A 24,803-nucleotide genomic window follows, 5' to 3' on the forward strand; every position below is an offset into this window, starting at 1 on the left:
AAATAAATGAAATCTTTAAAAAAAAAAAATGCAACACAGATTAGTCTTGGTTTAGTTTTGAAGAAACTCAGTTTTTTCTACTGGATTTGAGAGTAAGAAAATAAATCTCTCAGGATTTAAACACAAATTCTATACTTGATACTCTACTCATATTCTATACATTTCATATATAAATTAGAGACTAATACTTCTCTCATTTTCTCAGTGGGCAAAGAAAATACTTCTCATTTTGAACTTTGCTGTAAATTAAAATAATTCAATTTCAGTTTTCAAATTCAATTTGCAAAGTAACTGAAACAATGCTTATGAATATCGAAAATAATGTGGACCACCATACATGCAGTATGTTTGAGATCTCACAAACTCTATGGACTTTAACTTACAATATAAATGGTCCATCATAGACGTCCGATACTAGCTTTTGGCATTCAAAGTACAGATGTCCATGTTGGCAAAGAAAGCACTTTCTCAAAGGACTTTCAGATGATTCTTTACAGGCTTCCAGGTATCCTCATATTAGGGAACTGTGAACTGGTCTGCAAACTGTCTAGGTATGGGGGTCTGTTGAATGATGAAGCAAGCATGGAGCTCTATAGCTATCTTTCCATACTTGGAGGTTTGAGCTTTTCACATTTGCCTCTAATCAAAATACAGAGTAGAATCTGTCTACTGCTTCCTAATGAGGACAGGAACAAAGCTTTGGATTCTAAAGGTGTGAATATGCCCCTGAAATTAAAAGAGTTCCATTATGTCTGCCAGCTGTGATCTTCAGAGAAAAATGATAGTGACAACAGCGTAGGGTGACTTCCCCTCACAGCATTAACTTGAAGGCGAGCATAGTGCTTCCACCGCTAGCCAGATCTGAATTCTTGTTCTGGATCCTGCCAGAAGCCTTTATCATTAGTGCTGACCATGAGCAGAGCAGACAAGTGAATGCTGTAAAGGACATGGTTTCCTATGTCATATCTACTATGAGAAAGAGGTCCCTAAGACTGGGTCCTCTGAATATGGTTCATGTGCTATTATGGGAAATCTACAAACGATTTCCCCAAACTCTGGAATGAGATCTGGTCAAAGAAGGTAACAGAAATGAGGAGAGAGTGAAACAGGAACAGGCGGTGAGAACCAGTAACAGGGCTGAGAGACTCCAAACCTATGACATACTTCAGTAGGTTCTCACTGAAGTGGTACTACTTGAGGTGTTCGAGAACTACTACATCAAGTGGTGGATTCCAAAGGGGCCCTCTGGGAAGTCTTATTTCACACTGCCCATTTACCTATACAATGCAAGAGACTTAATGATTCTACGAAGGATGTGTCATGGATCAAGCCAACTGATCACTGTCAGCACTGGTCATCGTCATGGAATTCCCCAGGGCCAGTCCCAACATATGCTGCCTGAATTAGTACCAAAAGTAGATTTCAGAGCAGATTTCAGGTAAAGCTGATAAATGCCTGACCAGACCTAAACTGGAATGTCTCTGATAATAACGAAACACAAGCCGGTGCATCTGGCTAGCAAAATCTGTCTTCTCGGCCTTGAACAGAAGTTGGAATCTGCCTTGCAAGAATGCACAATACAACATCCGTGAATTAGCTCAAAGAATTTAATACCTGTTGCAATTTTCTCCAATTTAGTATATGAAATAATAACACAGACAGCAATTACCATAAAGAAAAACTTCAGGTGCAATAGCATTAGTTCAACAGCTGGGATCAAGTGTCAGCCCAGAATAACAAATTTCATTCATTTTATCTCCAGCTCTGGAGACATGCTGCTACTAGCTTTAATAGTCAGGAATGTCTGTTGGCTAAATGACTCTGCAGAGCTAGTCAAGTGAGGGCGGCCCGCGACAGTTTAATTGGGCTGCTTGCTAGAACTCTATCTGGGGGCTATAAGCAGTGGACTATAAACGAGCAGAAAGCTGCACTCGATGCTGAGCAGAGCAGCCTACAGGAGGAAAGAAAAAAAGGAGAGCTTCAGATGGCAGGATCTCTCACTGGCGTCAGGTTGGCTACAGGTGAACGGGAGCAGCGTAGCTCCTGCTGCAAAAGAAAGGGGGGCGGGTTAAGGGAGCAATCATTGATCTTGTATTGATTTCTGGACACCGTGTCCTAGATCCACTCCAAGATAGAATGACAGTTTTTGGGTTTGTGCTTGCGAGAGACAAAAATGAACAGCACCAGCCCTACTGGTTTCTGATCATATTTCCTTTAGAAACGTGCCACCCATAGATTTTTTTTTTTTTTTCAGACAGGGAAATCCAAACAAGTTTATCACTGCAGGAAGAGGGTTAGGGGCTGGTTAATCAGCCATTTGTCTTCACTGCTCTGGATCTGGGAGTCAAGGGGTCGAAACCGAGCACAATTGGGCTCTTTGGTTTTATCTCAGGTAACCCCCCGTCTCTGGTAATTGAACCCATTCCTCGCGGTCAGAGTTCCTGTCACTCATATTCAATGTCTGTCATTACCGAGAAATGCTTCATGTCATATTACACTGACAGAACCACTACAAGCAAGGCTAGCAAGACTCCCCCAGCACCAGAGGTAAGACAATGGGAGCCTCTTTCAGACCAGTGATGTTTAACATTTTATGTGCTGACACTGTGTCTGTAAGCACAATATAATGAAAGTCTAGTAAATGGGAGATAAAAATTCATACTTTCCCTCCTTCAGGGGCTGCCAGGCAATATCAGAAATAAAACAAGTTGGCAGCTCCGACGATACCACTGCACCAGTGCCATGGCGGGCGTTTTCTAAGTGTGGTACGTGGATTTACACACGGACACACTCACCCATGAGCACACACATCCCCATCTGTTTTTGATGTGGCTTGTGTACAAATCTTACTTCTCCCTTGGCAGGGCATGAGTCACTGTCACAGGGTTGCTAACCTCAGAAATCAAACTCTCCTCTGAACGGATTCTGACACTCTCAGACTTTAAAAGAGAGAGAAGAGAAGGCCCAGCAGCGTCTTTAACAAAGAATGACTCCATCATTTCGTCTGGAAGTCTCACAATGAGTTCTGAGCAAGAGTATGCCCCTGACAGGGGTTCAAAAGCACAAAGCCCACTCTTGAACACCATCAACTCCTCATTTTCAAGGTCTTCAACCTACTTTTCCAGCTGCACCATCCCTCATTTCTTCCCATGCAGCTTACATGGAAGCCTCCATGCTCTTTACTCAATCACACTTTGCCTTTTCATGCCCCTGGGCCTTTGCACATTTTCCTTCCCTTTGGGAAGCTTTTTCCTCACCTCCCTCCTCCTTCAGGGCCAGCTCATACACTGTGTGGGTCTGAGTTCCCTTAGTGGTCCGCAGCTCTCTTTGTGGTTAAGGGCTCTGGAATGATGCTGGGGTAGACTGAGTCCTCATTCTGGCACTTCAGCAAGTTTGTAAACTGTGCCTCTGTTTCTTCAGGGGGTGAACAGTAATATCTACCTCATAGGACTGCTGTGAAGATAAAATGAGATAATCCATTGTACCAGTTACAATGGTTACCTGGTGATAAGATAGTACCTGGGAGAAGAGTAAGTACTCAATAAATGTCTGCTATAATGCCAGTAATAAAATAATAATATTATGGTCATTGGTATTCTCAAGGCACTCTGTTTTCATTAATATGATATCTCAGAGAGCCTTGGTGGCTCAGTGGGTTAAGCGTCTGCCTTCAGTTCAGGTCATGATCTCAGGGTCCTGGGATCGAGCCCTGTGTCGGACTCCCTGTTTAGTGGTGAGTCTGCTTCTCCCTCTCCCTCTAGGATCTCTCTCATTCTCACTCTCTCTCAAATAAATAAAAATCTTTTTTAAAAATGTGACATCTCATTTTTCTTTGCTTTAGAGTGATTGGTTTCCACTGCTCGCTTCTGTTGGATATAGCACCGTGGGAATTAGTACTACCTGAGTATCCGTGAGAAATGCGAACTGTTTGGCCCCACCGGAGGAAGACCTGCAATCTGTGTTTTTCACACCCACAAGGTGATCCTAACCTGTATCCAAAGGACAGTGGGAGGCGGAGGGCTTGGCTTTGGGGACCTGACTTCCTGCTCTGGAAGCCCGGCTCCTTTCCCTCCAGGCCGCTGTGTCCCTGGAAAAGTTCCTTAACATCTTTTTGCCTTGGTTTTCTCCTGTTAAAATGAGGGGTAATTAAAAAAAAAAAAATACCACTGGGATAAGTTGAGTTAATTCACATTAAGCATTTAAAAAGTGCCTGGCATGGAGAAGTAGCCACTAGGGACTAGCTAGTACTTTAATTATTCAGGATTAACTGAGGAAATAATATATGAAAAGCATCTGCATGCTTATTAAAAATTCAACAAAGAGTTATGATTTGCAGTAGTATTCATCTGACTGTAAGCTTTCTGCAGCCAGAGACCCTGCCTTAGTGATCTCTGGCCCCTGAGAGCTCAGTAGTAACTGTGCAGTAAGCAGGTGCTCTGAAGCAAGGTTTGCCACCTGGACTCTGCCATAACTCCAGCGGCCTAGGAGTCAGGTTGGGTATTGATTTGGGGTTGGTGCTTTGCTGGCCAGAAGGCCGAGAAGGGCAACAATTTGCTTTGGCTTCAGCAGCCTTCCTGAAGCCACCGGCCTCTGTGCTGACTATCTTTTGCTAGGATCCTTCCGCTCCAGTTCCAAGGCTGCTTTCACGAAAGGTCACACCCCCCCTAAGCCTGGTAACTTTGGATTTAAAAATCATCTTGACTTGATATTTTAGAGGGAACATGGCAGGCTTAGTGAGTTTAATCTCTCTCTCTCTTTGAATATACCGGGTGTGGGACACCTTTTAACCTGACAAAGCTTTAAAAAAGCCTCTGCTTCCCAATAGCCTGCGGCCTGCAGCACAGAGTAAGGGCTGGACAGGAGCTATCCATGCTGGGGGAGACAACCCCACAAAGGGTCACGGTGGCTCAGCAGCACTCCTCTGGCAGAAACCAAACTGTATTCACAGATTCATCCCCTTCTTCACCCCTCCCTGGAGAAAGTCAACACGGGCTGAGGAAGAGACACAACCATCCCATCAGCAGCTGGCCTTCCCTGACTGGTCTGCTTCCCTGATCTCTTCCAATAGTCAGGTAAACACCAGACCAAGGGTATCGAAAAGTTGGTTTTGTGGCAAAGGAAGGAACTAACCTGCTTGGAGGAAGTGCCCATTTCAGACAAGTGCCAGGCTGTCACCGTATTAGGAGAAACTGTGCTTCCACAGTGACTATAAATAAGCTAGTCCGCACAGTCGTCCAGCTAGTGGTCCAGCTGGCTCGACAGTCAGAACTGTAACAGTTAGTCTATATGAAGGTTTGCTCTTCCAATAGAAGACAGGATTCCTTCAGAGAATCGTAAGTGAGCCACCATTGGCAGTGAGCAGGAAGTAGCCTCTAAGTGTAGAAATAGGCATTCCTAATGATCCTGCCAGCAAAAAAGAATGGAGTGTGGGTTTTGGTTTGTGTGTGTGTGTGTGTGTGTGTGTGTGTGTGTATGAAATTACATTTAAATCTCATGAACAAATAAACAAATTCCACGATCCTGATGATTGTTTCTACTATGGTTCCTTGTAACAAGAGGTTACTGGTGACTCGAGACTTTTTCCCTACTTCTAATAGAGGAATTTAGGAGACAAGAGAATGAAGTAAGCCTTCTTTTGATGGATCCATGGGAGCAACAACAGGCAAACCCAGGTAACAGGGAGAGAAGCTGAAATTATAGTGGCATAAAAATAATTCATGTTTCTCTCCAGGGTATTATCACTATCAAATCGTACATAATAATATGTCAGATACAATCCCTGCATTCGGACACAGACCTATTCCCACTATTGCTCTGGAGCAGACCATGGAAAGAGTCTGAGACACCGACTAGACCCCCAGACACTTCACTGCTAACCATTTTCTGGAGCCCTACAATGAACCAGGCATTCAGACAGGACAGTTTCAGATCTCTAAGCACCACATTCTCAAGAAAAAAAAAAGAATTATCTTCACCAAACCAAGTGGGGAAAGCGCGCTGCAAAGAAATTTCTAATGCTGAAATATTGCATTGCCAAATGTTCCTGTCAAGTTGTGGTTTAATTACCTTGGCCCCCATGCCTCTTATAATCACCTGTCATTAGCAACAATGCTTGCATCTGTTTACACGTCTGTCAGAAATGCCAGGCCGGCTGAAGCCAGGGGAGAAGAAAACTTTTAGTGGGAGATGGCCTCGATTGAAAAAGTCACCTGAAAGTTGACCTGTCTCCACCCAGGGCCATGCCTCAAAAGATAACCTAAGGAGAGGACGCCTGAGGCAAACACTGGAATGGTACAGAAGCAGATTTTAAATAGGGTTGTTTTGAGATTCCAAGACCAAAGAAGAAAATGTTGGGTGTTCCGTGGCATTTCTGCTTGCCTCCAGAAGTAAGAGAAGTGGTGATGTGTTCTACCTTCTAACATTGTCAGAGTCGCTCTGCCCCTGCTGTCCTCTTCAACCCTGCAAGGTCACACCTCGCCCATACTTCCTCCATTAATTCTCCTCTCCTTCTCCTGGGACTAGGTCTTGTTCTTCTTGCCACTTAGTAGCTGCCACTGCCTCCTCTAGCTGAGCTTTGGATTTTCTCCCAAAGACCAGCTTTGTAATAGGCCACAAGCTCCCTGGAGTCCTCTTGCAGCTCCACATCCCTAAAAACAAACATGGATCCTTTTGTTTTGACATTTTAGCACTTCAAGGGGTCCGGGGCAGGGTGTGATGGTGGAGATATATCATAGGGCTATTCAGAAGCCTACAGTATTTTTAGTTAGTGGGTCTGGGTCGTGACTGCTAGGGTTTGCTTCTCTTCCAATACGTTAAATTGGTTCGAGTTAAAGTTTTGTCAATAACTACTTAAGTTTTCTCTGCATTTGGTTTCATTATCTACAAAATGGATAACAGTACCCCACCTTTGTAGGACTTCCGTGAAGAATAAATGTGAATACATATAAAGCACCAATACACAGTAGGTGCTCAATCTCAATCAATACCCATTGAGCTCCATTTTGATTCCCTCTTTCTCTCCATAAAAACTGTCCCAGCTCCTTCGGGGCTTGTGCTTTGCTTATGGTCAAGGCCATGTACCCATTTCATTTTTCTGGCATAATTAGAATTGAGAGGCCTACCACAGCCTTGAGCACAGGTGGAAACCTTTAAAATACTGGTAAACAGAATTTTAATTTCATTTTTATTCGTAGTCAACAAACACCAGTGTGGAATGAAATCTGTCCCCCCACCCTCTCCTGCCACTCCAACCCCCCCTCAACTTCTTCTCCTTCGGGCACCGTACTCTGATCTGGCTGGCTGGCTCCTTCTTCGTGGCTCTGCCCAGCGAGGCTCCCTTAGAGATTCCCTAAGAAGCTCTGGGTCCCCCAAACTGCTCACCCCACCCGTTTTTCTACATAGTGCCCCTCACCTGACATCAGCTTCTTTATCCATTCACTTGTGTTTGGTCTCTCTCCTCCGTTAGACCCTAAGCTCCGTGGCATAGGAGGCAGGCCGTGCTTCTTCTTCGTTTTATCTCTCGCACCGGGTACACAGTAAGTGCTCACTAAGTACCTTCTGAGTGAATGAATGGCACGTTGCTTTCTTTTTAACCACCCACCCATCTTCATGCCACTGGGGAGCCGGACTCAAGATTAATGCCCGGCTCCCATCTCATCAATGCTCAGAGATGCTTCCGTGGCTAAGCGCTAATAGAAACACAATGAACATTCTTTTGAACCCTGCCAGAGAAGGTGATAACCAGCGGAAATCAGGTTTCTGCCCTGAAACAAGGCCTACCAAGGATTTGGGAATGAATTGGTCTTTACAAAACACCTTTCCACCCTCACTGGTGCATTCTACCCTCACTCCTGCCCAACCACATTCCCTAGGCACAGTGACCTGGACCCTCTGTCTTTTCCTGGCCCACGAACACTGTGAGCCTTGCTTTAACAACGTCCCCGCTGTGTTGCTTCTGGCGAGGCAGCCTGTGGGCTCCACTGTGAAGGCTGCAGGGAGGCCACGTTGCTCGTGCTACCCTGACTGGAAGGGTGGAGCCTCTTTCTTCCACTTTCTGAAATGTACAGAACTGTAGCCCTTTTCTGGGTTGAAACCACACCAGGGCCCTTCCTGAATGCAGCCCACTTGGGAGTTCTCCGCTTCATTTTTTGGGCAGCCTGCCTCCTCCCTCTGACCTTCTCTTCTCCTGATCAGTATATTCAGTGATTGTTATCTCATTAAGCCATATTTCAGGGCTTGGTCAAGGTGCATCATCTTACCTTAAACGATAATGTCATTTCATTCCAGGAAAAGGTTCAAAACCCTCTCCATACTCTGAGGCAGGTTTAGGGGAGAAAATCATGCTTCTTTTCAAATGAAAGACTCATCCACAGGTTGCCATATTTCTGATACATATTTTAAAAGAAGATTATTTCTTTTCCCCACAAAGAAACCAGAAAACACTGGATTTCCCTTGATGGTGATTTCAGCAACTCTAGCCACTAACTCCTCTTTCTTAAGATGTGGTCAAGTAGATCCATTCTCTCCCTTTTCCCCTTGTCTTTTTGTATTTAAAAATGGATGGAAGAGAAAACTGTGACCCTTCTCCACATACGCCAACAATCCGTGAACACCTCTTCCCTGACAGGCATTAGAGCCAGCTCCCGGGCACTACACTTTGTGCAGGAATCCAGTCTCCATTATTAAGTTTAAAGCTATGGATGAAGAAAACAAAAATGCCCTTATATTACAGATGTGCACTGGGGGCAGTCACTCTAGGGTATTTTACTAGTTCAAGATGGTAAAAGAAATCAGCCATAGCTGGCACCACCACATATTGTTTCAGAAAAATGTACTGTGGAGAATTGACAGTGTACCTATAATTTTAAAAGATTTGCTCATTTAAACCAACCGGCAGTATTTTCTGCCACATAATGGAGAAATTCACAGGATGCTGGGCCCCCTCATGGCTTCTGTGGCTATAAAAGCCCCTTCATGCTGGATTTTTTATATTTGGTAAATTAATAGTTTACTGTTCCAAGATTCCTATGTGTTTATATTATTGCTTTTCTAATATAAAAGTTTGCAGTTGTTATGGAAACATATGGTAACATTTGCTGCTAAATTTTAAATGCATTTTCTACCCCTGTTACACACCTGAAATGAAGCCAAAAACTCTCTTTGCTTTACATTAGGGTGAAATTCAAACTGGTCTGGGTGACTATAAATGGTTACTGTTTGTCTTGGCTCCTACCTGTATCAGATTTAGACTGAGGAATCTTAGGGAAGAAATTACACGGGATAAAATGGATATTTCAAAATTACAAGGCCTGCAATTCCAGTGGCTCCAAATATCAGCTTTCTGTTTCATCTCAGCCTGCCAGAGAGAAATGGTGGGGCTGCAAAATAAAAGATCGACAACATTTACTCTCTGGAGCCAAATGCTTCTTGTTTTGATTATACTGGCGGAGAAGGCTGCAGATCCTGATCAGTTAAGTCTTGTTAGCAAATTAAATGGTTGTAGATTACAATGGTGCAAGACACGAGTTTTAGCCCCTGGCTTCAACTGGAAATGACAAAAGGATAAATTCCTTCAGCCCATTTTGTTCTGCAATTTTCCTCCTTGAGCACCTCACAATTCACAAGTAATTGTTTGTGTGGACTTTTGGCCCATGGGAAGGCTGGCTGGGAAACATGCGCTGGACAGGTGTCCTAAGCAGTCCCATTACCCATTTCTCCATGCCTTAACGCCTTATCCAAGTCAAGTCTCCATGTGCAGTGTAACTAGTCATAAATACTACTGAAGAAAACAAAGCAACTTGGCTTAGAAAAACATCAGATGAGAGAGACAGATGCAAATTCTTGCCTGCTTGAGCATTTTTCTGGGACTTTCAATCAAGATAAAGCAAGAGTCACAGAAGAGCTTCAAAAATGTGTGCCTCTGGTCTTGCTCTGGGACCTGAGAGACCTAACTCCCATCTACCTCTGGGTCCTGTGGGCTATATTCTTTTATTCATTTCTGCACATTTGTTCAGAGTTGAGATTAATTTTCATAGGTTAACTCTCTGGCTTTTCTTTCTGGGCATATAATCATGCTATTTGCTGAAGAATTTCACTCTACATTTCAATATTAAACAGTGTTTCTATATATTTGAAGTGGATAGGGGAAAGAATCAGGATGCTTTTCTAAGTATGGAAATAGAGAAGTTGCCAAAGATTTTTTTGTTCCACAGGCCCTTGGACAGTAAGAAATAAGTGTTAAGTCCCCCTGCATAGTACGCATTTGGAGGGCTACCTGGCCTCCTATAACTGAAGAGTGATAAGGTGATATGGTGATACCTTTCCTGTCTCCCTGCCTTTCTGCATCAATTCAAATGAAGAATGTCAAGTTTTAAGGCACCTGTTCTAGTATACATCCAGGAGGCTATCTAAGGAAGCCAAGAACTCAGAATATAGTCACAGTAGGGTCTCATCAGCAGTGCAGGGTAGAGTGCTCACAACACATGGAGGGTTACTGCATTATTATATTATGCGTGAGTATATATAATATCTACAATATAAATACTGTATTAATTATATTATGTAACTAACAGGTAAACTGTTATATGCAGTGTTGTATATTTTCTTGTTTCTCCATCTTCTTCTTTGAGGACAGACAGAAGGTACTATTTCTCAAGCCATCAAGATGTAGGAAAATGCAATGATTAAAAAATGGACACCAGACCCCCACTGCCTGGGCTTGAGTCCTGATTTGGTCACATCAGCCTATGGCATTTTTGGTAAATTCTCTAGCCTTTCTGGGTTTTGGGTCCTTCAACAGTAAAATGGAAATATGAGTAGCACTTTAGGTTAGCACTTCCTTCACTGGCTTGGCATGAAGAGTAAATAAGGACATATGGGGAAAACATTTAGAAGAGTACCTCGTATAGAATAAAGGGTCCAAGTTAGCTGCTATTGTTAATTATGATGAGATGATCATCTTCATAATCAACAGCATAATTATGACTGAGATACATATTACTTGGCCCTTTTGGTTTGTAAGGCCAATGTTTCTTAAACTTTGATATGATCCACTGTCATGATTTTTAGCATTATCCATAAACCACTCTACATTGTATTTCTAGCATTTTTCTTTAAATTAACTTAAAAAATTTTTAACACCCATACTTCAAGACCGACTTCACCTTTGACCTCATCAATATCACCTGAGAACCATGGATCCAAATGCTAATTATGCTTTTCTAAATCTGAAACAAAATACATTACTCTTAAAAAGTGCTTATGGGGGTATGAGAAAAGCACCAGGTGTGCCCCCAGCATATTTTACACTCTAGGAGTGTCTGAACTAGGCCTTGGCATGTTTCAGAAGGGCCTAACTATGCAGGAACAGGGAGGCATTTGAAACTTGGCAGAAGCCCGCCACCCATAACTATCTGCGTGGACAATATGCAGCCTTGTCAAGGGACTGGATGTGGATGACTGTCACTAGGCTTACTTCACTAAACACATACTCGAGTCTGAATCCTGTCTTGGTGCTAACGGACTGAAAATAGTTCCCTCTCATCAGCCTAAATTCCCAGCAATGTGAGCATCGTGTTGTTGAGTGGACTGTACACCGGGTGAGGCCCTTGTGAGAGAAAAAAAATGCCACCATATCCAGAAGTCTCGCCCAATCTCAACAGACCAGATTAAATGTATTTTGACCTCTGTGCTAACCCATTTTCATGTGATACATTTGGTACAAGAAAAGATTAATTACTTATGAAAAACAAGCTAACATCTCTACAGCAAATATATTATCGCCATAGAGAATGGGACATAGAGGTTTGTGCTTGCATCATTAGCTCAGCTATAATAAATGAGACACTCCATGTGATGTATAATATGGTAAAGAAAACCCAGCTGTTTGCTTCTGTAGGCAAGTGCATAGGTGCACTGCACCTGAGTCTGCAAACACTTAATAAGCCCTCAACAACAAAGCTGCATCACTCAGAACAGCGATGGCTGAAAACCATTATCCATGGATAATTAACTATGTCAGGACACTGAGGTCCTAACATGAGGTCCTCATAATTCCCCACTAAGGGAAAGACAGTAAGACATTATTATATTACTAATATTTAATAAGAAGACTGTTCTATTTGTGTGTTATTAATGCAAGCTGTAAGTTACAGCAGCATGTGAATTAGTATTAGGTCTTCTGAGCACTCTATCACTTGAAGGGCAATGCAACCCTTTGAGCTTAAGAACCGTAAAAAAATACTTCCATTTGGGATTAAATTCTTTTTAAATGTTATTTGCAATTTGTTCTGTTTATTTTCCCTCTGATCATATGAACATATTCATGGCGTACATGTTTCACTGGAAAAAGCCACCGCTAAAACAACCAATATTGAGGAAGCTGAGAGCCACATACTTGTAAAACATTTCCAGCGAACTCATTTGATCTTGAGAAAAGCCCATCCTTTTGCTCTCTCCAAGTATCCTGGTCATTTTGAGACTCTCCCCTATAACACAAAGTCTTTAAATTGCTCAGTAACAAGGATTTTTTGACGCTTGAAGACAAAAGCCCCTCTCCATTTATTAAGACGACTTCCAACTGTGTGGGGCTGTTCTTTACCTCGTAATTAAAATAGCACCTGAACAGGACCATCTGTGAACATGGATTAAGTTTTTACAAAATGTGAATATCCTTTCATTTCTTTTCTGCCAAAAGTCTCTAAACCTCGTACTTATTTTGTGTGACATACCAAGCACCACCACCACAAAAAAAAAAAAAAAAAAGAGGTATGCTTAAATAAACTTTTCCTACAATAAAAAGAAACAAGGAAAATGAAAGGAGGGTAAACATTTTGGTCTTCACTGCAACCTTCCATGCCTCAATTAAATCAATAAATTAACGTACAGCTCTGTAATTTGCTCTAAAGAACGAATGAACAGTCTTTGCTTTCTGCTCCTAGCATTCTGTCAGTGGATGGCAACCCAGAGACACAGCATGCCACTTAATTTCCCTCTTCCTTTTTCAAATACACACATTTTGGAAAAGACATTATTTATACAAAAGGCTGCCAAGACATTGGGGTAAGATGGATTTGGATATACAGACGATTTCATGAGCTGGTCTTATTTAACCAAAATAAAGTCTCTTTGGGAGTTTTTTGCACAAACTGCAAATCCATAAATGCAGAGATTATAAACATTGATACAGACATTTCTTCCAGAGGGTTTTCTGACCTGATGTTAACTTTACATTAGAAATTCATGTTTCTTTAGAAATGTTGGCTTATTTTAGTGAAATGGTTCCTTTGGTACAGTGGGGGCTGTGATGTCAACCTGGCTGCATTCTAACAGCCCTTATGAAATATTTACAATGAAATCCAGCCACGCATGCGTAACAGCTGACTTTAGCAGCAGCCAGAGTCTATGCTTACTTTTCTCTTTTTATTAAAGGAAAGAAATTGCTTTTATATTTTCCTCTTCTCCAGAAGATCAAACCCACATGTATTTAACAACTTCCCAGACCACACCTCCATGTGGGCATCAGTCCGGATCAGTGAAACTAAAAGATTATTCTGACCACATGACAACTTTGAGCCATGAAAGAACAGCTGGGTTCCCCCATGGTGGAGCTAGGGATAAGGCCTAAGCTTGAGACTGCAACAGGAGAAATGGTGATCACTAGCAGTAGAGTCCCTGCCCTACTCCTATCCCCAAGAATCAAATTCTTCATCAGATTCAAATTTGCCAACATTTTTGCAGACACCCTTTTGATGGTGACACTATGCACCACATACACCTCATTCACTTCTAAAAACTCTCATGATTTCTCTGTAAAAGGAAAGAGGAGACTGCCAAGTTAGAGGCAAAATAAATAAACAAACAAACAAACAAATACACGCAAATATTTCCTCCAAGTAAGAACCCACACAGAGTAGAACAATGTTAAAAGGTCACTGAAGGCAATACCCAGACTGCATTCTGGTGCCCTGGCCCGGTCAATCTCTCTATTCTTGAGAAGTATGAGAAAGTTGAGAAGAGTTTTCATTCAAAGCAGGCAGGACTTCCATTCTATAGCAGAACCCTATCTACACCATCCGTCCTCAGACAGGTATTGATTAATTAGCCTGAATGTTAAGGTACAAACATTAGAATTTCTGCTAACATTGGGGTGCCTGGGTTGGTCACCTGGTTGAGCGTCCAACTCTTTGTTTCAGCTCAGGTTATGATCTCAGCGTCGTGAGATTGAACCCTACAGTGGGCTCTGCATTCAGCTTGGAGTCTACTTGAGATTCTCTCTTACCCCTCCCCCAGGCTCATGCCTCTAAAATAAATATTTAAATAAGTATATTTAAAAAAGAATTTCCACTAATATTCAAATAGAAGACTTGATAAGTATATACACATAGTCTCCATTTTCCATTTCTCTTGAAGATGCAGAGGACCTAGTAACATAGAGCCCCCCCCCCCCCCGCCCCCGCAAAGCAGAAGAGCTGCTCCTACTTCTGACAGGGTGTGTACCTCCTGAGCACCTCAGCCCCACCACTCCAGCTTCGTTCATCTGGGGTACTTGCCAGGCCCTGTACACATTTGTGTTTGTAACCTCTTGTCTGAATTCACTAGAAAACTCACAAATATCCAGGTATCATGCTGCTGTCAGTAAGAGCTCCAAAGGACACTTCCTTGGGAAAGCCCAGGGCCTCTTTGGGCACAGCCTCAGCATTGCGGGGGCCTTCCTAACCCTCTCGAAACCAGTCTCATTCTCTTGGTTACACAGCCCAGGGCTGATGGGTCACACGCGCCTCTGGGTAGATGTGAAAATGCTCTGAAATATCCAGGGAGAAGCCAGCAGCTCACGGAAGGGGCAGAGCTCTCGAGCACTGTTTGTGTATGCTCTGCTCCACCTGGAACGTAGATTTATGCGTGCAGGCGTACCGACTTAACACACCCTCTCTGACTTCCCTGCCACAGCCTGTTCGCAATGCTGCTGGAAGATGCTGTGCTTAATACAGCTCCCGATTCTCAGAGGCCCCTCAGAGCTCTCCAAGCAAGCATAACATGCAGAATTTCAAATGAAGAACCAACAGCAGAAAGATCATTTACAGTAACTCTACAAACAAGCTAAATGAAAGACTTGTGTTCAGTCATTAAAAATAATAATGCTAAAGCCCTGAGGGCTGAAATGTAAAGCTTAGACTTCGTGTGAGGAAGCAGAAAAAGAGTGTGTTTATTATCCCAATAAGATAACCTGCTAATTTATTTAGTAGGCAATTTTAGAGTACATTCGTTCACAGTGAAATCTTACTTTATCAGATTATGTGAACAATAACAACCACAAATAAAATGCTGGTTGCAGCCACGGGCCTTCCGGGGGCTGCTGGGAGGTACCGCTCACTCCCGCCCCTCCATTCTGCCGTCTCCGGCCCAAACCCGGAGTTAGTTATAGAGTTATCTCTCTCACACTTTGCAGATGATGCCTAACATCATGACAACAGAGAAGAGGAAAGGTCTCCGGACCTGCCTACCTACAACAAGTTTCTGTAAAGTAATGAATACAGACAGCTTGGGGACCATCCACCTGCGCTGGCTGCCTCTTCCTGCCTGCAAAGTGAAACCACCAGGGATTGGCAGAAGGTACTTGTCTGACAGGGCCAGGACAGCCTTTCTCCTCAGTGACAGCCCGGGCCTACCCTCTTAAACCTGACCCACCGTAATTCCTTCACAATGCGGCGGCGAGGCAGCTGACAGTAGCAGCTGCAGCTCCTAAGCGAGATGGATGGAATTTTGCTAACTAGTTCCCCAAGTTACATTTTACCTTCAAGATAATTTATGAGCTGCTCTGGAGCCTTGAAGAGACAATATGCTTGCCATAAAATTAACTGTAACAGTCTTGTAGGTTATAATTAACACTGGGAGGGTAGCACCAACTGGATGAAACACATGGCATAATTGATGGTGAAACTGGAAATGAAGCAAGCTAACAAAATCATTACTGTGCACGCTGCTTAGCAAAACCTATGCTTTCCGAGGGTTAATTACAATCGCCTTCCAGGGCCCATATTCCAGTAGGAAGGGGCCAGAGCTGGGCCGGGGCGGGGCGGGGGGGTGAGGGTGGAGGCTTTGCTGGCAAGGCCACGGGGCACCTGGACGGATACGGAGACTGTCTACAGTCTGGAAAGAGAGGCATGCCCAACCGAGAGCCATGCCGAGCATCTGGCAGCGGGCTTCCCGGAGCTCCGGCTGAGCCCTACGCAGGCCTGCCTTATAGACAGGACTTCATTTTCTCAGTAAACAGCATCTTTTTTTCAGTGAAGCAAAAGATATGGATAAAAAGAAGAGACTCAGAACTTCCAAAATGCCCTTCAAAAGGCTTATGATATTTATTTAGAATACGACAGAACTCCAGCATTTCAACTTGACGTGGGCATGTCTTAGTGAAAAATGAAGATAATTCCACTAAACCTAAAGGTTTATTGAACTAAAAAGTACCCTGTCCAGAAGAGAGTATGGAGAGAAAGCTAATCAGAAAAGTGTCAATCATTCCCACCTGGCAAAGAAACGCTAAATTGTTCCTTTCGTGCCCAGATACGACACGGCCTGATAAATACCTGAAAGCAGTGACTATTCTAAACACATTGGAATCACTCAAATAATTTCAATAAGTAACATGAGGGTGATTGACCTATTTTTGTTTTTTGATTTGTCGGTTTTGTTTTCTGTCCTGAGACAAGATGCTGAAACTCATTCCGATGTGTGATACAACAGTGTCCCCTACAGGCCGACAGAATTGTTCCTCCCCCCCCTCCCTCCCCCCAGTACTTCCTCAGCTGAAAGCAGAGTCAAACTTTGATCTGTAACCTGGAATATCCATTACAGGGTAAATTTGTAAAATGCACTGGAGACATCCCAGGATAGAGTAAGATCATGACTCTCCACGCACGGTGAATACTTTCCGAGACATAAGCACACTGTACAACTGGTGATGGACCCATCATAGAGGAGCTAAATGCTACCTGTTCACCTTAAGGGAACCCACTCAAATCAGCCCTGACTAACCAACCCTGCCTCAAAATTTCTCCACTTAGAGGGTTTACAGGTTCTTGGAGGCTAAAATTTGATGTTCCCATTGGCGCCCCTACTCCCACCTGAAAAGACTGTAAACAATATAGGAGGAGGACACAGCTATAAAGGTAGTAACTTTCCTTGAAAAGAGAACACGGGCTGGAGATTACTTCTTTACAGAGAGAGGGGCACCCACAACTAAAAAGTGCTGAACGTGCTTAGGTATTGGAGGAAAGAAACCTTTGCTAATATACCCATGCCTTTCTCCACCCTGGGTAGGATCCTGGAAGGGCTCTGAGCCCTATTATTGTGGGACCCATGCCAAAGTACTACATGAACCTATGAGTGGTTGTAAAGCCTCACAGCCCAGGTCTGTGCTGGGGCTGCTCTGGCTTGACTTCCATTTCCACCATTAGCCATGTTGCCTTGGGCAAGTTACTCCACCTCGCCATGCCTCTGTTTTCTCACCTCCTAAGCCACTTAAAACACTGGCACTTAGTCTTCAATAAACGTTAGCTGCTATTACTACTAAAATGAGCCCCATTGCAGGTTTCAAGGACAGTGGAGGGAGAAGGGTGACACGGTCAGGTGGAACACCTACCCTACCTCCAGCACTTCCCTGGGATCTAACTTACAGAGAGCACCTTGTCCAGCGGGAGGGTTGCTGAGACCCTGAGTATCAAGCCCCGAGCGAAAAGCCAGCTGGAGAAAGGATTCGAATTGGAGTTCAGGCCTCCATCTGTCAGTTCTATGTGACAGTGCTTAATTAGTGTGGGGCCTGGCACAGGACAAAATCCATCTAGCGTTCATCCCTACACAGGTGTGGTAAGGTGGGGCCCCTACCATGAGGCTGGGGCTTGACATGGGTGGGGGGGGCATGCTCTCAAAGGATTAATGTGGCCAGGCTTATTCTTGACTTTTCTGTTTGGATCTAAAGGTGATGGGTAATTTTTCCTGAACACCTATTATGCTAGTTCTATTATTATCTCCTGTGCAAGTTACAAAGGAGAAAACTGAGCTTCAGAGGGGTTAAGTAACTTCTCTCTAACTGCCTAGAGTTATTACAGACACGGATCCAAGACTCAAACCCAGGCAACCTGCTCAGAATCTATGCTCCCAACCTCCATGCCATGTTAATGAAATTTGCTCTGAAAGAAAACATCCCCCATTGATCATTGAGAATTAAATCCCTCTGGAAAGAAGTATCCCAGATTTTATCCCATGACCCATAATCACACATAAATTTCTCCTCTATTTCTCACTCTCGGAGACAAAATGCTTCCTACCCACTTGCAGCCAACATAATTTCACAATGGAGCAGTCTTCCCCACAACAGCTGGGCATATAGTGAGAGTCACATGAGAGCACTTCAGAAGAGCCAGCCACTTTCTTCCCTCTCTTCCGTACTTTCTTTGCACAGAATCCTGACTTAATACTCTTGCACAGCATTTATTGTACTATATTGCATAATACATTTCCCCTAGTCAAGTGTTACTCATCTCTATAACCTCAAGGCCCATGATAGTGTCTGCTACCAGCTCGGTACTCGATAAATATTTGCTGAGTCAATGCATAACTGACAGATCACTCACAGTAACCATAACCACCGTTTATTAAGTTCTGGAGTGCATTAACACGCGCAATCCCCCACCACCTTTCTTCAAAGGAGATTTTCAGAGTTCCACTTAGGAACACACGTCTTGTCTGTCCTCCCTCTAGAACATAAGCTCCATGAGAGAAGCTCTTCCATCAGTGTTGTTACCACTCCACTTCCCAGGACCTGCAACAGTGCTTGATAGCAAGTACTTGACAAATAGCAAGCACTTGGTAAGTATTTGTGGAAGAAATAAATGGATTAATCAATGCCTTTTCAAAAAGTTTAAGAAAGCACTGCCTGTGAGAAATAGTCAGCAACCAATCACAGTCAGAATCTGCCAGGAGTGAAGCTCATACTGAAGCCTGCGTGTTGATTTTATAAATAAGATGCGCAGAAGTCAATTGGCTTTTGTCTCCCATAAAACTGTTCAAATAATGACAGTAACAATGGTAATAACATTAACAACACTGGCCTCCTTAAGATAAGTTGCTGTATCTTGGAGAAAAGGTAACCCTATCTCTAGACTCATTTAATCCTTGCTCTAAATTTATACAATGTTTCAATTCCTACACATTTATGAGGAGGTTTTATGGAGTTACCAGGTTTTATGGAGTAATCTGGTTCAGATACACAAAGGACATTCTTCTGCTAAGGGCAGCAGAAAGCAGTGACTGCAATTATTAAAGGAGATGGGACAGATGCATTAAAAAGGAAAGGAAGAGATGGCAAATGGCAGGCTAGTGCCTTCCTCCTTCTCCCTCGAAGCTTCTTCATGTATTCCAACCCCCGCCCCCCCAACCCTGCAAACAAATTCAGGCAGTTAGGGTTAGAGTTAGCTACTGGACCATAGACTTCTAGCTCCAAACTACCTCGGCCAGAAGTAGCAGCCCCTCTCTCTAACGTGAGTGATAGCAGTTGACATGATCAGACGACACCATCACATGTTGTCTCAGAAGATAGTAACCTCAGCCTCGTCATCCCATAGCCTGTCCTCGGGGCTATGCCTGTCCTCAGGGCTAGTGGTTCCACTTCTCATGACCACAGTTTCTGAGGGCAGCAAGCAAATTCTGGCCCAAATGTCAACTCACTAAGGTTGACGCTCATCACTGCACTGATACCATTAAAGGCATATCAGGATATTCACAGGTAACCAGCAAAAAGCAACTCCCTGGAGCAGGTAAAATGCGAACTTGAAGCCACATCTAATATATATATATATATATTATTTAATATATATGTGTATATATATTATATATATATATTATTTAATATATATGTGTATATATATTATATATATTTACTTGAGAGAGACAGGGAAAGTGAGTGCAGGGGGTAGGGGGAGCAGAGGAGAGAGAGACAGAAACTCCCCACTGAGCACAGAGAATGATGCAGGGCTCGATCCCATGACCCACGAGATCATGACCTGTGGTGACACCAAGAGTCAGACATTTAAATGACTGCACCACCCAGGGGCCCCTGTAGCCCCATTTAGGTTCAGCATTGCCCCTCCTGGCCTGAAAGTCATCCTCTTGTTCAGAGGAATGGCTCTAGGGAGGCCTCTCCTCTTTCCCCCATTTCTATTTCATTTCCAAGAACAGCATGGGATCAGGAATAGCTGCCTTAGAAATGAGACTACGTCTTTTTGTCTTGGTCCCAGCTCAATTCCATGGTGTCCATTTCTGGACTCTTCCTCAAGGACCCAGATCAGCCTGTGCACACAGTGTCCTTCCTTGGACCTCCTGCTGGAAGCAGCAGTCAGGGTGCAGTCTTGGGACTTAAACACCAAAAAACCACATATCAGAAATCTCTCCTTACATCCAACTTCACGGTTTCTACCTCTGGCTAGATGAGATGAATACATACTCAAAAAAGCAAGAGGCCGGCGTCTTAAAGAGTCATTCCTCTTCAAAATTAAGAAGGAACTCAAAGTACTTACAAATACAGAATGCGTTGACGGGAAAGCTATTCTATTCAGGCAGCCACTGAATAAATCTGAGTGCCAGGCACTATTCTAGATGCAACAGGGTAAATAGGCAACAGGGTCCCTGCTCATATCGGGCATGGTTCTAATAAAGCTGACACTTAATGTTGCAATGAGCCGGGCTGCAGATTTTACAGCTGGGGAACAGGCAAATGCCCTGCCCTCACAAGGTTTATATTCTGGTAGGGGAGACCAAATGTAAATAAAGAATCAAATATGTATATATGTGAGGCTATTCCTTTTTGTAAGCTCCTACCACACTGTAGGTTCCTTTGGATTAGACTCTAATGCTAAGTCATCTTCCAGGTTCTTGCAGAAAAAGAATGAAAATCTGCAGGCTAGCCACTGTGTTCCTATAAACCTGCCCTATCCTCCCCCACACTAAACTACACATTATTTCAGAATCAACACTGTACCATGCTCATCTTAATATTCCCCACAGCATTTAGCATGGTTATTTGTACATAACAAGCACTCAATAAATAACAGTTCATGGCTAAACTGGACTGGATCAACTTGTCAGTTTTGTATATAATTCAGGCCTGCCAGGAGGCAAAAGGAGAAACCACATATCCATGGAGAAAAACTTTCCTGTGCTAGTCTTGGGATCAGAGCTGATCCACAGAAGTTATACACAAACTGTTTTACTTGCTGCACCCAGATCACAGTTCTGAAGCTCATTCACTGTAGGAAAGGTTCTAACAGCTGGATTTTGGAGCCGTAACAAAGATGTCCAAAGTGGATCTGTCCTGGAGGTAAGATGGCAAAGGTTACAGTGGAGATGGTCAATAACAAGATGGTTCTCTTGTCCAGGAAAAGGGCTAACTCGGCAGTTCTCTGAGCTGACAAAGCCCAATATGCGGAAGACGTATATAAAGTCATCAAGATCTAGAGAGTTAATTTTGACTGGAAGTAAGTAGTTCTGAAAGTTTTCCTAAGAAATGGCCATAAAAGGTTTTGAAACTGTTCTCAGCACCATTTTAAGGTTCCTCATACCCGAATGAAGTTGTCTACGATGGGACTATCGATGATCTTCTGAGCCTAGAAGTGGACGAGCTGTAAATAGAGTGTCTGTTTACTCAGTCACATTCCTATCCAGTGTGCAATGGCTCTGAGAGGCTGTAACAAAAGGGATGGAGGAGAATGGGAGAAGGAATGAGGTGGGGGTTTTCCAAAACAAATACACAGGGCCACCTGCAAATAAGCCAAGGGCTGGGCTTGCCTACAGAAACCAGGGGATGGGCCCAGCTGTACTCTCAGGACAGCTTCATTTGGAGCCCTGGCCCCTCGCTAAGCCGAATACCCCTAATGGGCTCGTGAGTTTCTCTCCAAGTAACGGGGGTGCATGCTTACATCAGTTGTGTTCTTAAATCTCCTGGTAAGAATCTAAGTGGTTAAGGAAGCAAATGAGAAAATGTTCAAGACATCATTCATCATCAGGGAAATGCAAATCAAAACCACACTAGGATATCTACCATCCAAACAACAAAGGAGAGTAAGTGTTGGTGAGGTTGTGGAGAAAACTCCAAGCCCTGTGCACTACTGCTAGGAATGTAAGACAGGGTGGCAGATGTGGAAAACAGTCTGGCAAGTCCTCAAGTGACCATATGACTCAGCAATTCCACTCCTGGGTTTACACTCAGAGCAGAACAGCACAAAGAACAACCCACATGTCTGGTAAGTGAAGAATGCATAAGCAAAACTTGGTCTATTCCTACAGCGGAATATTACTTGGCAATGAAAAAGAAGAGAGTCCTTATATAGGCTACAACACAGACCAACTCTGAAGGCACTATGTTAAATGAAAGGAGCAAGATACAAAAAGTCACATAGTGTAGGGTTCTATTTATATAAAATGTTCAGAAAAGGCAAATCCATAGAGATAGAAAGTAGGTTAGTGCTTGTCAGGGACAAGGGGACAAAGGGGCATTGAGAGTGGCTGTTAGCAGTTCTGGGACTTCTTTCTGGGGTAATGGAAATGCTCCAGAATGGGATAATGGTGATGGTTGCACAATCTTGCGAGTATACTTTTAAAAATCACTTAAATGTACACTTTAGAATGACTAATTTTATGTTACATGAAATTTTATAGTTTGTGAATTTATATCTCAATTGGAAAAAAAAAAAAACCCTAATGGCCTGGCTTTCGTCTTATGTTGTTGTATTTGCATCTTACTCAGCACAAATTTAAAGGTGTTATTTCCAAGCTAAAAAGCATTAAAATCAGACAAGTGTCCCTCAACTCCCTCTGTTAGCCTCCACCTAACTCTCAGCTCACTGTAGTTCCCCACAGGCAGAACAAGGTCAAGTCAAAATCCAAAATGAAACATATACTGACTTTGGATAATGTTTATTAGTTTTTTGTTTCCATTTTAAATATAACTTGGTCTGAGTGACAGTTGAATGTGTAGACAGTGTAGTTCAACATAAGAGGCTTTTCAAAAGCACAGCAATTCTGGTCTGCAATGATGTATACAGTGAAATATTCTCGAGTGGGTTGGAGTAACTTGCCTCTCCGTTGTGGTTTTAGGATGGTTCCACCACCTTTCTTTCCACTGCCTTCCACACCCCCCCTTTTCTGGGAACTTGCTAGAATCTCATCCCCAGATACATTCTTCAACTGGCTGTCGAACATGTCTACCCCATGGCATATTATGTGGTGTTTTGTGTATGGTATATACAGGAAACACACAAAAATGTTCATCAAATAAACTCATTCTTATTTCAGAACACAGAGTCATAGCCGTGCCCACCATCTCCGAAGGAGAGCACAGAGCTTAGTGAAGCCCAACATCACAGTTCGGATGCCAGGACACTCTTCTCAGGGAGCTGGGAGAGAGCTTTAAGTAGATTACTCCTATCAATGAACAGGAAGGGAACATACAGCTTATGACCTGCCCACCATGCAACTAGCATTGCTATGATGCTTTTTTGAAAAAGGAATAAAGAAAGGAACAACTCTATCTACTCAATGGACATTATGTGCTTTCATCTTCCTTTTACAGACAAGAAATTACGAAGTTGTGTGTCTGAGAGTAACAGGTACATCTAGGATCCAAACGTGCACAACGTTTGGTGGCCAGGGGCTGAAGTGGATCGTAGCTTTTTTGTAGAGCATTTTCCCGAACACTTGATTTACCTATATTCGCTCAACTGAGTGAGCAAGCTGAAAACAAAATATCTGATTGTCCTTCCACCATGTTCAAGGCAAAGGAAGCCCATTCCTCTCCTCCAGCTGACTACGGATAATTATTCCACAATAGACATGCCCTGAAAATTCTCCACAGTCGAGGAAAGGCACTAGGGATTTGTGGAAAATAAACCAAGGCGCCGATGTTTTGCTGTATTTTATTTAGAAAAACAACTCGGGCACGGACACGGAGCTGTACCTTTTCTTCAGCGCACTTTTCAAATGATAATTTCTTCCACTGTCACCATTAAATCTTAATCCATTCCAGCTCCTTGCATGGGTCATTGAGTCTATATGTACTGCTGTTATTTTAAAATGTTTCCCCTTGGTAGGGAGAGAGGGGGAGACAAGACGTTGGGAGCCAGATGGGCCTTCTTCACAGTTCATTTATCAGACCTAATACACAGGGCTCCACCCTCTTCTCTCTCACTACTGTGGTTAAACCTCCATATAATTTGGTAATCATTTTCATTATCAGAGAGTGACCCTAAAGCAGCCTTGCCCAGGACACCCAGTCCCTGCAGCTGCTCTTTTTCTGCCTTTTCCTACAGTAGACCCTAAGAACCTCAGGGTTTATTAGCTGCAGACTGACCTTTGGGCTGCGGAGGTCAAGAAGGGGTCAGATCAGAGGGCTCACCCAGTTCTTTAAAAGCTATAACAAGCTGTCCATCAGGCAGAGTGGACTGTATAAACAAAGCCAAATCTTCAGAAATTCTGTACCACTTCTGTTAACACTTACCCTGCATTCACACAGCTTCTCCTGATGTACTTGGGATCATTCAACTCGGGGGAAGTGAATAGACAGCCTTAATAAGCCTATTTGGAGAGGGTTGTTTATGGGATTACCAAGCTTGGGGAAGGCGACCCACAGCATTCAGATGTGCCTCTGGAATCACCGGGTTGTGTGACACTGTGACAAACTCAGTTACCCCGAGTCATGCAGAAGTGACACTTTGCTCAAAAAGTGAAATTACAGGGAACATATGCTTTCAGTTTAA

General features: G+C 43.3%; 1 protein-coding gene across 2 annotated transcripts in view; it reads right to left on the minus strand.

Moving 5' to 3' along the window:
• FTO (FTO alpha-ketoglutarate dependent dioxygenase) overlaps window positions 1-24,803 on the minus strand; it is a 380,608-nt gene that overhangs the window by 131,064 nt on the left and 224,741 nt on the right. The window contains exon 9 of one of the 2 annotated variants that reach the window (XM_041765303.1): window positions 1,578-2,046. The exons of the other annotated variant lie outside the window; for it this stretch is intronic. Within the exon in view, the coding sequence (XP_041621237.1) occupies window positions 2,016-2,046 (31 nt within the window). The 3' untranslated portion in view covers window positions 1,578-2,015. Of the gene's footprint in view, window positions 1-1,577; window positions 2,047-24,803 lie in introns of those variants that run through there. 2 annotated transcript variants of the gene reach the window in all.

The sequence above is a fragment of the Vulpes lagopus genome, chromosome 8 (genome assembly GCF_018345385.1).
Source record: "Vulpes lagopus strain Blue_001 chromosome 8, ASM1834538v1, whole genome shotgun sequence".
NCBI lineage: Eukaryota > Metazoa > Chordata > Mammalia > Carnivora > Canidae > Vulpes > Vulpes lagopus.